The 13,625-nt window shown below is 44.4% G+C and overlaps 1 protein-coding gene across 5 annotated transcripts in view; it reads left to right on the forward strand.

Moving 5' to 3' along the window:
* Positions 1–319: 319 nt before the first annotated feature.
* The window catches only part of lrch3 (leucine-rich repeats and calponin homology (CH) domain containing 3), a gene marked incomplete at its 5' end in the record, with an annotated part of 27,018 nt that continues 13,712 nt past the window's right edge, over positions 320–13,625 (forward strand). For 3 of the 5 annotated variants that reach the window (XM_080006993.1, XM_080006994.1, XM_080006996.1), the window contains 12 exons: positions 320–578; positions 7,315–7,459; positions 9,646–9,772; positions 9,944–10,049; positions 10,126–10,262; positions 11,025–11,134; positions 11,479–11,599; positions 12,255–12,321; positions 12,530–12,669; positions 12,830–12,891; positions 13,253–13,301; positions 13,546–13,625. The exon at positions 13,546–13,625 is cut by the window's right edge and continues 19 nt beyond it. In XM_080006993.1, coding sequence (XP_079863119.1) covers positions 320–578; positions 7,315–7,459; positions 9,646–9,772; positions 9,944–10,049; positions 10,126–10,262; positions 11,025–11,134; positions 11,479–11,599; positions 12,255–12,321; positions 12,530–12,669; positions 12,830–12,891; positions 13,253–13,301; positions 13,546–13,625 — 1,403 coding nt within the window. Of the gene's footprint in view, positions 579–4,936; positions 4,957–7,314; positions 7,460–9,645; positions 9,773–9,943; positions 10,050–10,125; positions 10,263–11,024; positions 11,135–11,478; positions 11,600–12,254; positions 12,322–12,529; positions 12,670–12,829; positions 12,892–13,252; positions 13,302–13,545 lie in introns of those variants that run through there. The other 2 variants (XM_080006995.1, XM_080006997.1) reach the window with 2 other exon arrangements.

Raw genomic sequence — 13,625 nt, forward strand, 5'->3', positions numbered from 1 at the left:
GATGAGGACATGTTTTACATCTTATTCTGTGTTCACAATAATAATAATAATAATAACAATAATAATAATAATAATAATAATAATAATAATAATAGATAGCTACGATATTCATCCCCGAGAGGAAATTACAAACAATTATAGTAATCATAGTCATCATAATAACAATAATAATGTTTATTATATTATTATAATCTTGTTCACGGGTGGAGATAGAAGATAAAACAACAAGCCACAAACTACTCTGCTCTGTTCTGCGCCTGCGCAGCTCCATCAGAGCGACGGGGTGGAGGGCTAGCATTAGCAGTTAGCTCTGTCTGTAATGGCGGCCTCGGTGCTACTCGGGGCCGTGGACAACACCGGAGCCAACCTTCCGGTCGGGAGTAACGCCGGGAATGTTTTGGTCGGGAGCAACGGATTGGGAGCGGCTGGTCCGGCGGGCCCCGCGTCTTGGAATCGCTCCCTGGACCGGGCATTGGACGAAGCTTCAGCCACCGGCTGCCTCAATCTGAGCGGCAGGAAGCTGAAGGAGTTTCCCCGGAGCGCCGTGAATCACGACCTGGCGGACACCACTAGGGCCGGTGAGTGGGCTCCGACACGGAGAGTGGGGGACCAGGGCCAGTGTGGTGGGGGATCAGGGTCGGTGAGTGGGCTCCGACACGGGGAGTGTGAGAACCAGCAGGGCCGGTTAGAGGGGAACCAGGGCCGATGGGGGGAACCAGCAGGGCCGGTGAGTATACACCAACACGGGGTGTGTCGGGGAACCAGCAGGGCTTGACAAGCTGGAAGTGGGCTCTCTGGAGGTTCCTCAATCTGATGGAAACGAGGCCCGTTCCCAGATCTAGATTTGGGGTCTGCGGGCGGCAAGACCGGTAATCCAGGCCGGGAGAAATGTGAGGAATGAGGCTGTGTGTTTATGACATTCAGCCTCGAGACCCAGTGGTGGCAGAGGTTTGAAGGCTGGTCCTGGTACCTGGCTATCCTCCTCCAGACCAGTGGCTCCCTCCTCAGCCCTCCTGCTCTGACACACATTGTTCGTGAATCAGGTGTAAAAGTGGAGTTGCAGCTGCAACCAGCAGAACACAGAGAGAGGTGGGTGACTGGAGGACAGGGCTGGTAACACTGATTCAGAAGCAGAATGTGGCTGACCAGGGCATGGAGACTGGCTGTGCCTCGTTTCTACCTGAATGTCGCTGCTCTGCATTCCAGGTTAGGGTTAGGGGTGGTGTGTAGATCAGAAGGATGGGATAGCTTTACTCTCTGGTCTGATGGCAAACTGCACAAGTCTGTCAGCCTGACATTCTGTGTGGGGTTTTTTCTCTTCAATTTTTAACTCTTTGCTATTCCTTTCCTATTTATGACCACCTCTCGCATCTCGTTACACACTTTCTGCAGAGCCCATGATGTTCTGAAGACACTGTGTTGTTTGTATTAACGAGATGTTCCTCAAACAGAAAAGGCAGTGATATAACCCGTTTCCTTATAGTTTCCAGCCAGGCAATGTCTGTCTGTCTGTCTGTCTGTCTGTCTGTCTGTCTGTGTGTGTGTGTGAGAGTGTGTGAGAGAGAGAGACAGGAGGGGTGCAATCTGATGCTGAGTACCGATCTGATCCATCACTGTTACTATAAAGTACAGACTTAGTTTGGGCTCATCAGAGCAGTGATTCTCAACATATTTCGCATCAAGGATCCTTAGTTTGATCCACTTCAGGTCACAGACCCCATTTGATCAGATTTAGGCTCTTGGATTTGGAACTTGGTTTAGTGTCTCTCCTCTAGTCAGGGAGATAACAGTGAAATTAGGATCCGAACAGTACGATCAGTGATATCTGATGCCAGTGTTTGTAACTGTGTGTGAGAAGCAGTGTAACGCAAATGGCAAACTCTATTCATCAATCACATTTGATAAAGATGGAGGCTCATTGTGCTTTTCATGAATTATAAATAAAATAAAAAGATAAAGAGGAAAGAGATAAACAGAAGATATAAATGGACAAATAAGGAAAAAGAAAAGAACTGAGATTTAAGGATGACTGAATGAGGCTCAGAGGCCCTTCAGCTTGAGGCGACTGCTGCTCTGCTCTGTGTACAGAGCCAACTGGGGGGGGGGGGGGGGGGGGGAGAGAGAGAGGGAGAGAGAGAGAGAGAGAGAGAGAGAGAGAATTTGGTATTTCTCCAGGCGTTGCATTGTGCTATGCCAGGGAAAGAAAGATGCATTAAGAAAAAAGAGACTGCTGGCTGGGCAGGCTTTAAAACTGTCTGTCTGTCGGTTTGCCTGTCTATCTGTCTGATCTTCGTTCAGTGTCCCTTTTGGGCAACACGATAGAGGGAAAAAATGTGAGGTGCACTAAATTAGGTGTATGTCTTTCTGACAGGAGGGGGTGAGATAACTGAACAACAGTGTAAAACTGTCTTACCAAGTTTTAACTATCACCAATACAGATGTCTAATATACACCGATCAGCCACAACATTAATCCAGGGACAGGTGAAGTGAAGAACATTGGCACCTGTCAAGGGGTGGTATATATTAGGCAGCAAGTGAACAGTCAGGTTTTTAAGGTGATGTGTTGGAAGCGGGCAAAATGGGCAAGCGTAAGGATCTGAGCCATTTTAACAAGGATCACATTGTGATGGCTCCACAACTGGGTCAGAGCATCTCCAAAATGGAAAACAACAGTCTTTTTTTATTGGAATTTACAGTCCGCTTATCTTATTTAAACACGTGTGAACTAGGAATGTTAAAATGTGCCGACTAAACGACAGACTGTCTCTCTGTGTCAACAGAGAATTGACAACTTTTTTTGTTTTGTTTATTTTAATTTTTTTTGTAATGACCTATTCAAGAATTTTATTAGTCCATTGCATACAGGCATGCTGTGAAAAAGCGTTCAAAATGTTCTAAAAGCACAACTGTTTTCCAAAATAGCCAATTTAAAACATTCAAAATACAATAAAGATACGGACAGTACTGTTTTCCAAATGGGAGAGGGAGCGAGTGTGCACCTGCACTACCACCGCAGTGTTTGCTGCAGGAGTTTTGCTTTTTCACATTGTGTGCTTGAAAATGGCATCTTGGCTTCAGATTGGGAGGGTCTTACCAAACCCTGCGGCGCAATGAAAACAATGAAAGATCCCGTGAATTGGATCCCGGCCTCTGCACGATCCGTCAGGCGTGTATTTACTCATTTATATATTTATATTTACTTAGGCATATTTATTTTATTTGCGTGCTACATCCACATACATCCTCTTTGTGCATGCAAGTGAATGAGCTGCTTGCCCTGCTGCTCCGTCTAGTGCTCTCAGTGGGTGTGGACCAGGACCGCACCGGGTGACTTCTACTGGACCTTCCCTTGCCCCATCTTTTCCGCCATTATCGTGGCATGATTCATAAGGTTCAAGATTGATATTTTCCTGAATGTAGCTGCATTTGTGAATCGTGAAACACTACTGGTGCTAGAAAGGTTATCCCTGTAATTTACCGGGAACTATGTGTGAAAGGGGCTTGGCCTATGGCATAGCCGTCAGAGCTGAAAGAAATACATAAGTCTAGTCCGTCTGGTTCGATCCCACAGAAGAGCTACTGCAGCACAAAGTGGTGGAACAGTGAATGTTGCTATGATAGAAAGGTGTCAGAACACACAGTGCATGGCAGCTTGCTGCGTATGGGAGCTCACAGTGTCCATGCTGACCCCTGTCCACCCCTGAAAGCACCTACAATGGACACATGAGCTTCACAACTGGACCATGGAGCAATGGAAGAAGGTGGAGGTCTGATGAATCTTGTTTCTTCTACATCAGGTGGATGGGTGGGGTTAGGGTCCGATCCCATGGAGCATGTATGGGATGTGCTGGAACAACAAGCCTGATCCATGGGGGCCCACCTCCATCTTCCAGGACTTAAAGGATCTGCTGCTTACGTCTTGGTGCCAGAAAGCACAGGACACCTTCAGAGTCTGGTGGAGTCACTGCCTCCACCTCACAGCTGTTTTGAGTACACAAGGGGGAGCTACACAGTTTTAGTGTTATTAGTGGTGTTTTTAATGTTGTGGCTGATCGGTGTAGTATGTAATGAAATGTTCACCATTTATAGAGGAAAGGGCATGCCGCAAATTAATAAGCTTGTAAATGAAATAAAAAGATGTCATTATGAGTCCAGAGATCTGAACCGTGTTGCTCTACACAGCTGTATTCCTGCTGTTCAGGCTGTACACACTGACCTTTCACTTTAAAGAAAAAACGTTTTTTATTTTTATTTTTTTTGTGTTTTTATTTTTTATTTTTTAATCTAAACCCTTATTTGTCATTGGGGGTCTATCGAGTGACTGCAATCAGAATCTTTTAAATGATTCCAGTATTGAGAGAATGGCTGCCGTCTCTCCCTGCACAACGTGCTGTGATCGCTCGAGGTATCCATCTCCAAGCAGCCACATGGAGTCACGCTGGAAAAACTCTGCAAGTGCCTTTCACCTGATGTCCAGTTGGAGTTAGGACACGCTGCCCTAGTCAAAGCAGATTGTTTTTCAGATTCAAATTCTTTATTGGCAGGAAAGGTGATGATGATAAACTAAATAATATCAGTATTATTCAAGGAAAGGTACCAAAACATGAGTAAACAAATCAAAGTATCATGTACTTTACTCGTCTGTCTTCTGTCCCCTCTGTGCCTGCTGGGAGGTCCAGGAAGCAGCCGTCACCATGGTGATGTGTACTTCCTGTTGGCCAGATTCCCACACAGCTGCACAGATACAGTACAAAATAGAATTGTTTGGAAACGGAAGGCACACTGTCCTTCATCGTTCTAAGAAATGTAACTTTCATCTGTTGTGCTTTATAAATAAATTGGATTATTCAATTTTATGTTTCGACCAAAACTCTTGCTTCTGTTGTGGAACTGGCCGTGATGTTCCAGACCTCAGAACGTTCTGTGTGAGGATATGATGCGATACCACAGTGACGTGAGTTATGGCCTCAGTCTGTGCTCCACATGACAACAGAAGGATCTCTGTAGCTCCTCTCTCTCTGTCTTACTCTCTGTCTCCTTCCATCTCGTTCTGTAGCTCCTCTCTCTCTGTCTTACTCTCATCTTCTTCCATCTCGTTCTGTCGCTCCCTCTCTCTCTGTCTTACTCTCTGTCTCCTTCCATCTCGTTCTGTAGCTCCTCTCTCTGTCTTACTCTCGTCTCCTTCCATCTCGTTCTGTCGCTCCCTCTCTCTCCTACTCTCCGTCTCCTTCCATCTCGTTCTGTCACTCCCTCCCGCTGTCTTACTCTCCGTCTCCTTCCATCTTGTTCTGTCGCTTCCTCTCTCTCTGTCTTACTCTCCGTCTCCTCCTATCTCTTTCTGTACCTCGATCTCTCTCTCTTACTCTCCGTCTCCTATCTCTTTCTCTGTCCCTCCCTCTCTCTCTGTCTTACTCTCCGTCTCATTCCATCTTTCTCTGTCCCTCCCTCTCTGTCCCTCTTTCTCTCTCTCTCTCTCTCTCTCTCTCTCTCTCTCTCTCTCTCTCTTAGCTCTGTCTGTTCCTGTCTTTCTGTCTCTCTCCCTGCCTCACTTTTTCTCCCTCTGCCTTTCTGTCCCTCCCTGTTATCAGTAGATAATTTAATCAAAGGTTATTATAGTTGTCTCTCTCTTCCCGCCTCCCTCTCGATCTGTCTATCTCCATCTCTCATTAAAGGTCAAAGGTCATTCAGACTTCCATAGTCGCTCTGTATCCTGAGAACGACAATAGACGATTGTAATAATTGACGATTTCCTTCAGAAAGTTTTGTGTTGCCGCTGGTGGTAGTTGATGCTATGTTTAGCCAGCCATGTTATTTTTAGCCTGTGAGATGACAACACCCAGAGCTGCCACTCCTTTATCATCCCTCCACCATTCTGTGTTTCCCTGTCACACTCTCTCTCTCTCTCTCTCTCTCTCTCTCTGCCCAGCCAGCAGTCTCTTTTTTCTTAATGCATCTTTCTTTCCCTGGCATAGTACAATGCAACGCCTGGAGAAATACCAAATCTCTCCTTCATGCTCTCTCTCTCTCTCTCTCTCTCTCTCTCTCTCTCTCTCTCTCTCTCTCTCTCTCTCTCTCCCTAAGCTATACAGGAATATTAATATGAATAATTCTATTGTCAGTTCCATTTTTGTTGTGTAAAATAACTTGTATGTGACCAAGAGATGTATTTTTTCCGTTAGCAGTCGACTAGTTTGAGTTTTTAGTGTTTTTTGTACATTGTTTACTCCAAGCTCATCACAATTTAGTGAAAAAAAACACTTTGACACACAAAGGACGCCAGAGGGAGTCAGATGTCAATTAAGGAAGTATCGGAGTATCACACAGTTCCCTTTCAGAAGTGCATTCACGGTACACCTAAACAGAAACTCAGTTTATTTTATTTACAACCTTGATTGCTGTTTAAATGTTTCCTTGCGGCTGAGTTTGTAGTTTGAATTACAGATTTATGAAGCATCTAAGCAAAGCAGTGTTCATGGAAACAATCTGAATCCCAACTTCTTTCATGTTGAACTATAATCACACTGCTGCTGTGATTAAATGGGACATCTGGTCATCGGAGGGTCGCTGGTTTGATCCCCAGTGTCCACTGAATCCCTCACTGCTTTACCTTTTTAACCTGAAATCTGAAGCGCAGTAATAACGTGGAATATTTCTGTAAATTCTGTTTGTGGATTCTACCGGCACATAGGGTGAAAATATCCCGCTGGACCACCAGGCCGGCGCTGATGACGGGCCCCGTCGTGTATTTAAGTTCACTTGGTGTGACAGTATAGGGATGAGGCTATATTGACTAAATCAAATATTACAATGTTTTGGATGAATACTTCAATATTGATGTTTTGACAATATTTTGCGGCTTGCAAATGATATTTACACACTAGATAGCCAATCATTAGTATTGTGGATATTATGACTATTGATTAGAACATAACAGTCTATGAATTAAAAAAAACAAAACACCATTTCTTTAACATAATGCAACTTATAGACATATTTCATTATATTGCAATATTACCGGAACAAAAATCCCAGAACAGACCTACTTGATCTATTTTAATATTATTATTATATCAATATATGACCCAGTCATAGAACAGCATGTACATTTCTGTGACAGAGGAAAATCTGTGAAAGGAAATCTTCTTTTCTTTGACAGAACTTGAACTCTGTCACTCAGAATCAGTAAATCCTGGTTCCACAGTGAGACTCACAGCATTGTCTTATGTTGATGGTTTAGTTTGGAGTACTGATAGACAATAAAAGTGAATATTATATATTATTCATAATGTATATATTTTGTGTTTGTGTGTAGATGTGTCCCGTAACCGCCTGTCGGAGCTTCCTGTGGAGGTGTGTTTGTTCGTGTCCCTGGAGACTTTGAACCTCTATCAGAACTGTCTGCGCTCGCTACCGGACAGCATGATCAACCTGCAGGCCCTGACCTACCTCAACATCAGGTACACCCCCACCCCGACCTACCTCTACATCAGGTACACCATCACCACGACCTACCTCTACATCAGGTACACCATCACCACGACCTACCTCTACATCAGGTAGTTTGTCTCATTGAGATTCAGAATCTCTTTTAAGGGAATACCGGGCAGAGGATGCTGCAAGAGGAAACTTAAGCAAACACATAGAACTTTTAAGTCTGTGCTCATTGATGGAGAGGGGGTGATCAGAGAGAGAGTCCTGGAGAAAGTCTCCCCATTATGCATGGTTTCATTCCATAAGGATGAAATCAATTAAAATGAAATAAAAACACACTGTTCTGGTGCACCGATTTTGGTTACCCCATCGCTGGCACGCACATCTTCGGTACCGTCGGAGAGGGAGACAGTATTGTGTAATTCTTTGTAATTTGTAAATTTAAAACATTGAAAAATGTAATTTCTATTTAATTGTAAACGAGCAGCCAAGCCCCTACTTCTGAGCCAATGGGGATTGAGCTTTACTCAGGGTCTGTTTTATTTACTCTGTAAACTTTCACTGATTTCACCTTATCACTCCACTAAAATCTGTTTCTGAACAAATTTGAGGTGAGAAATAATCAATCCAGTTGCTGAATCTTCCCTCATTTAGATCTACAAGGATCATTTAAAGGTTAGCTCTGACTTTCGTTGCATTTTGTTTACAGCCATTACTTTGTCATTAGTTGACATTATTTTACACTTTGGTCACGTCTCATATGAACATTCAACATATATATATATATATATATATATATATATATATATATATATATATATATATATATATGGGGGGGGGTGTTCACATGAGGCATTGGGCGGTGCGCTACACTCCATTGGCGTGTATTGGTTGCTTGGCCCAGGAGCTGCACCGGGTCAAGACGAGCGCCAGCTCAAACTGATGCTGTGTTCCATGGGAACTCAGAAAACTGTAATTTGTATCTTACACGACGAACCTGGACCCGGTGCATCGCTGCAATTTGTACCGTCACAGACCAGGAAATCATCAGCCACAGTTATATATGTCCAGGCTTGGTCACTGGCATCCAGAGACTTGTGCGTCGACTGCAAAGCAGTAGCTTTGCGTAGCATTCAATATATTTACGCTTGTTCCAGAGACAGCAGGAGCCGATGCTGCGTTTGATGGAGACTTGAAGATTGGAACTTGTGCTGCGATTCACAGAGCCCTGAAAACTGTAATCAGTTACAGAAGGAGTGATGGCACCGCAGGAACTTTGTCATCAGGCGTTTTGGCACAGAACAGTTCTGGGGACTCCCTGAGGGGAACTAGGAGCTGGGGAGCTCCCCTGAGAACTATTGGCCCATTGAGGGCCTAGCTTTTCTGGTTGCACACCCAACAGGGTTTCAGCATGAGTTCCGTGTTGTATTTACTCTGTAACCTTCCCTGATTTCACCTTATCAGTCCATTAAAATCTGTTTCTGAACAAAGGTGAGAAATAATCAATCCAGTTACTGAATCTTCACTCAAATTCGATGGATATGGTGTAATTTAAAAGTTAGCCCAAACTTTCATAAGACCCAACCTTGCATTGGGGAGCACACAGGGATTACAGGGCGTACGTTAATTCATTCAATGAACGATGCCACTTGACCAGCGAGGGACCGCAGACTTAGGTTTGGACCAATCGCCGTGCACTGACATCACTGAAGGTTCCTCTTGTGCCGGTCGGGCCCTGCTCTGGAGTAAGAGCTTTAAAAAATCCTCAAAACGGAGTTCTCAGAACTACTAACATTCCTAGTTCCTGCAGTGCGGAAACAAAAAAGTTGCTAGAAATATGAAAAGGTTCCTGCGGTGCGGAAACGCCTGAGGTTTTGTCACAAACTTTTGGGCGAACCGTCCTTCTTTTATGTCCGTTCTGCAAGTTCTAGGAACGGTCGGCATTCATGAGGCCCAACGATTAAGTGACATAACCTTAGGTAACGTAAGTGCACAGTGATTGGTCCAGATGTAGGTGCACGGTGATTGGTCGAACAAATTAGCCAATGCAGAGTATTTGGTGTTTTTCTGTCAAAAGATTAAAAAAAAAAACCTCAAAAACGGATGTACATACCCTACCTCTACATCGCTGTGCTTTGGTAACGTGGCACCCTGTTACCTCTGTAGTACCGTGGTAGTACTACGGTCCTGAATCAGAACTGTGTGCTTTCAGTCGGAACCAGCTGTCGGTACTTCCTGCCGTAGTCTGCACTCTCCCTCTGAAGGTTCTCATCGCCTGCAACAACAAACTGGTTTCTCTGCCGGAGGAACTGGGACAGCTGAGACACCTGACTGAACTGGTGGGTCCCTGCCTGTCTGACTGTCTTTCTGTCTGTCTGCCTGTCTCTATGTTAAGAGAAATGTGAAGTGAAGTGAGGTGAGGGCGGAAGCGGGAAGTGAAGCTGTATTAAATAGGAAGGGCTTCCAGGAAATGAAGTTGTGCTAAACAGGAAGTGCTCTCTCTCAAACAGGATGTGAGCTGTAATGAGATCCAGACGTTACCGGCTCAGGTGGGTCAGCTGGAGACTCTGAGGGAGCTGAACATCAGGAGGAACCAGCTGGTCCAACTTCCTGCAGGTACACACTACTATTAGTACTACACACTACTACTAGTACTACACAACGCTACATAGACCTGTCTGTCTCCCCACAGAGCTGTCTGTCCTCCCCCTGGTGCGTCTGGATTTTTCCTGTAATAAAGTCACTTCCATCCCGCTGACGTTCAGACACCTGCTGCACTTACAGACCATAATACTAGACAACAACCCCCTTCAGAGCCCCCCGGCACAGGTACTCCTTACACTGTGCACTGTGTACTGTACTGTATCAATTGTACTGTATTGTATACTGTACATTGTACACTGTACTGTGTACTATACTTTGTATGCAGTATGCTGTATATTGTATACCATGTACTGGACACTGTACTGTACATTGTACACATTATACTGTACTGTAAACTGTACTGTATACTGTACTGCACAATGTACACAGCAGTAGATTACTGCACTGTACACTATGTACTGTACATTGTACACAGCATACTGTACATTGTATACTGTACAGTGTGTAAATGATGTACTGCTCACTATGTACTGTATTGTGCATTATGTACTGTACACTGTGTACTTTGTACTATTAACTATATGCTGTACTACACAGCGATACACAGTGTACTGTGCATTGTATACTGTACAGTGTACCATATACTATGTACTGTCGACTATGTACTCTATACTGTATTGTGCACTATGTGCTGTACACTATGTGCTGTATACAATGTCATTTACACTATGAACTGTATGCTGTACTACACAGTAATAGACATTATACTGTACATTGTATACTGGACAGTGTGTAAATGATGTACTGTACATCATGTACTGTGTACTGTACACTATGCACTGTATACTATGTACTGTATACTGTATTGTGCACTATGGACTGTACTGTACACTACACGTATACCTACTGCAATAAATGTATCTGTAATAAAATTTGAGCTTCAAATGGTACATAATGAGTTTTCTGAAACATACTCCTGTCCTTCAGGTGTGTATAAAGGGGAAGGTCCACATATTTAAATATCTAAACATGGAGGCCACCAAGATGACCTCTGACCTCCAGGACTATGATAGAAGAACGCTGACCTTCAACAACTGGTGAGTAGGAGGAAACATTCAGTGGTGTTCTGTATGGGACGCCACACTCCGGTTCATTACTCAGACAATTTATTAATTCGTTGTTAAAAGAATATATATTAATTGACTACTATCCATTATGAATAGTGCTCTTAGTATTATTATTATTATTATTATGATTATGAGATCATTACCATTATTTTCTCTTTCTCTATCTCACCAGGCTTATACTTAAGGTCACAGATTTTATTTTTAAAATGCACTGTTCTGTAAACTTCTGTTGCTCTAACACCTGCCTGCCTGCCTGCCTGTCTGTCTGTCTGTCTGTCTGTCTGTCTGTCTGTCTGTCTGTCTGTCTGTCTCAGTGCTGATGAGTTGTATCCTGGTCGGCCGTATGGCGCTCTGGACTCAGGATTCAACAGTGTTGACAGCGGAGACAAGAGATGGTCCGGGAACGAGGTCCGACAGTTCACTCCTCCCTACGTAGTAAAATCTATATATTTCACTACTCCCTACGTGGTAACATCTATATATTTCACTACTCCCTACGAAGTAAAATCTATATATTTCACTACTCCCTCCGTTGTGAAATATGTAGTTAAAGTGGAAATGTACTTAATATTAAATTCTCTAACCCCGAGCCGCCACACCACCAATGCCATCAAAAAAAAAAACAAATTTACAAATTGAATTTATCCAGTGGCATTTTTCTACTACACATTTATGGGATGCGATGTGTATTGAGTGTTTAGTTTAAACTTCATAAAAATGTAACTTTTGGAACAATCAGCCTCATCACCTCACTACACAACATTACAAACTGTATGAGTGACATTCTACCATAACAGTGAGCGCTGCCTGCTCAGTGCTGCCACCTGTGGCTAGGACTTGTATTGCAGCCACTTGAACGTACCAGGACGTGGATCAACATCTGCGTTATCGACCGTGGTGCGCGTTGTGATTCCTACAATCCTACTCCACCGTTTTGGTCTATTTTAACCACCTGGTAAACAAGTAGTCTACAGTGCGCAGCCACGAGTCAACCAGTCCATGTGACCTCTGCTGGTTAGTCAAGAAGGGGTTGGTTTGGAACACTCAGACTGATGATGTCACGGTGATGTCACTTCCTGTGTCTCTGCAGCCCACAGAGGAGACGTGTGACCAGCGAGGAAGACGAGAGGAACAGCGAGGAAGAGCAAACGGCACCTGTAAGACACACACACACACACACACACACACACCAGTCATTCAAAGTCTCATAATCGTATTGAATATATGATTATATATTATCTCCCTGATCCTCAACCTGTCTCCCTGTCTGTCCACCTTTCTCTTTGCCTCGCTCCCTGCCTGTCCCTCTGCCGCTCTCCCTGCCCGTCCACCTGTCTCCCCGCCCGTCTGCCTGTCTCCCGGCAGTGGAGTGCGACATGGAGCATATAGACTTCATTGACGGTTGTCCGGTGGAGGAGGATGAAGGTCGTTCAGGAGGAAGGAGCGACGGCGTCAGCCTCAGCTCTCAGTTCATGGCCTACATCGAGAGACGCATCACCAGAGAGGCACGACCTCACACCCCCTTCTCTTTTATTCATTCATGTTGTATGACATCATAAGGGTCAGTATATCACACATTACACCTGCCTGCTTCACTCTGTCCTCTTGTCTCTCTCTCTCTCTCTCTCTCTACCCGTCTCCCTCTCTCTACCTGTCGCTCTGCAGGGATCTCCAGGTAAAACAAACTCTTTAGACTCCAGGACGGAAGAAGCAAAGAGACATAACAGGTACCCACTTTACTACACACAGTACACACTCTGTACACACTGTACTACACACATTACACATTCTGTACAGTGTACTACACACATTTTACACTCTGTACACACTGTACTACACACATTACACATTCTGTACAGTGTACTACACACATTCTACACTCTGTACACACTGTACTACACACATTACACATTCTGTACAGTGTACTACACACATTCTACACTCTGTACACACTGTACTACACACAGTACACACTCTGTACACACTGTACTACACACATTACACATTCTGTACAGTGTACTACACACATTCTACACTCTGTACACACTGTACTACACACAGTACACACTGCCTGTGTGTGTTCCTCAGGAGTGTGGCTGATGGCAGTGTGACAGCGCCCTCTAGTGCCCATCACCAGGTAAGACGCTGCATGAAGGTTTTACTCTGCTTCAAATAAAGTATTACTAATAAAGTACTAGCATATCCCAAATGCACAGCGTTTCCGTTGGCTGATGGCGAAGTGAGATGCTTCCTCAGCAAATCAGGCTTTCATTTCCCATGGATGGCGAGCGCGACTCACATGAAAGTGGAAGTGTAATTTGAGTTGCATCTCCCGTGCACGTGACTCTCTCCCTCCATGTTGTGGTGGTTTTACTTTGCAGAGAGGAGGCTGTGGCTCCGTGGAGAAGATGAGGAGGGAGGCTCAGCTCGCTGCTCACAGATACGAGCAGGAGAGGCACCA

Source organism: Zeus faber (genome assembly GCF_960531495.2).
Source record: "Zeus faber genome assembly, chromosome: 9".
Taxonomy (NCBI): Eukaryota; Metazoa; Chordata; class Actinopteri; order Zeiformes; family Zeidae; genus Zeus; species Zeus faber.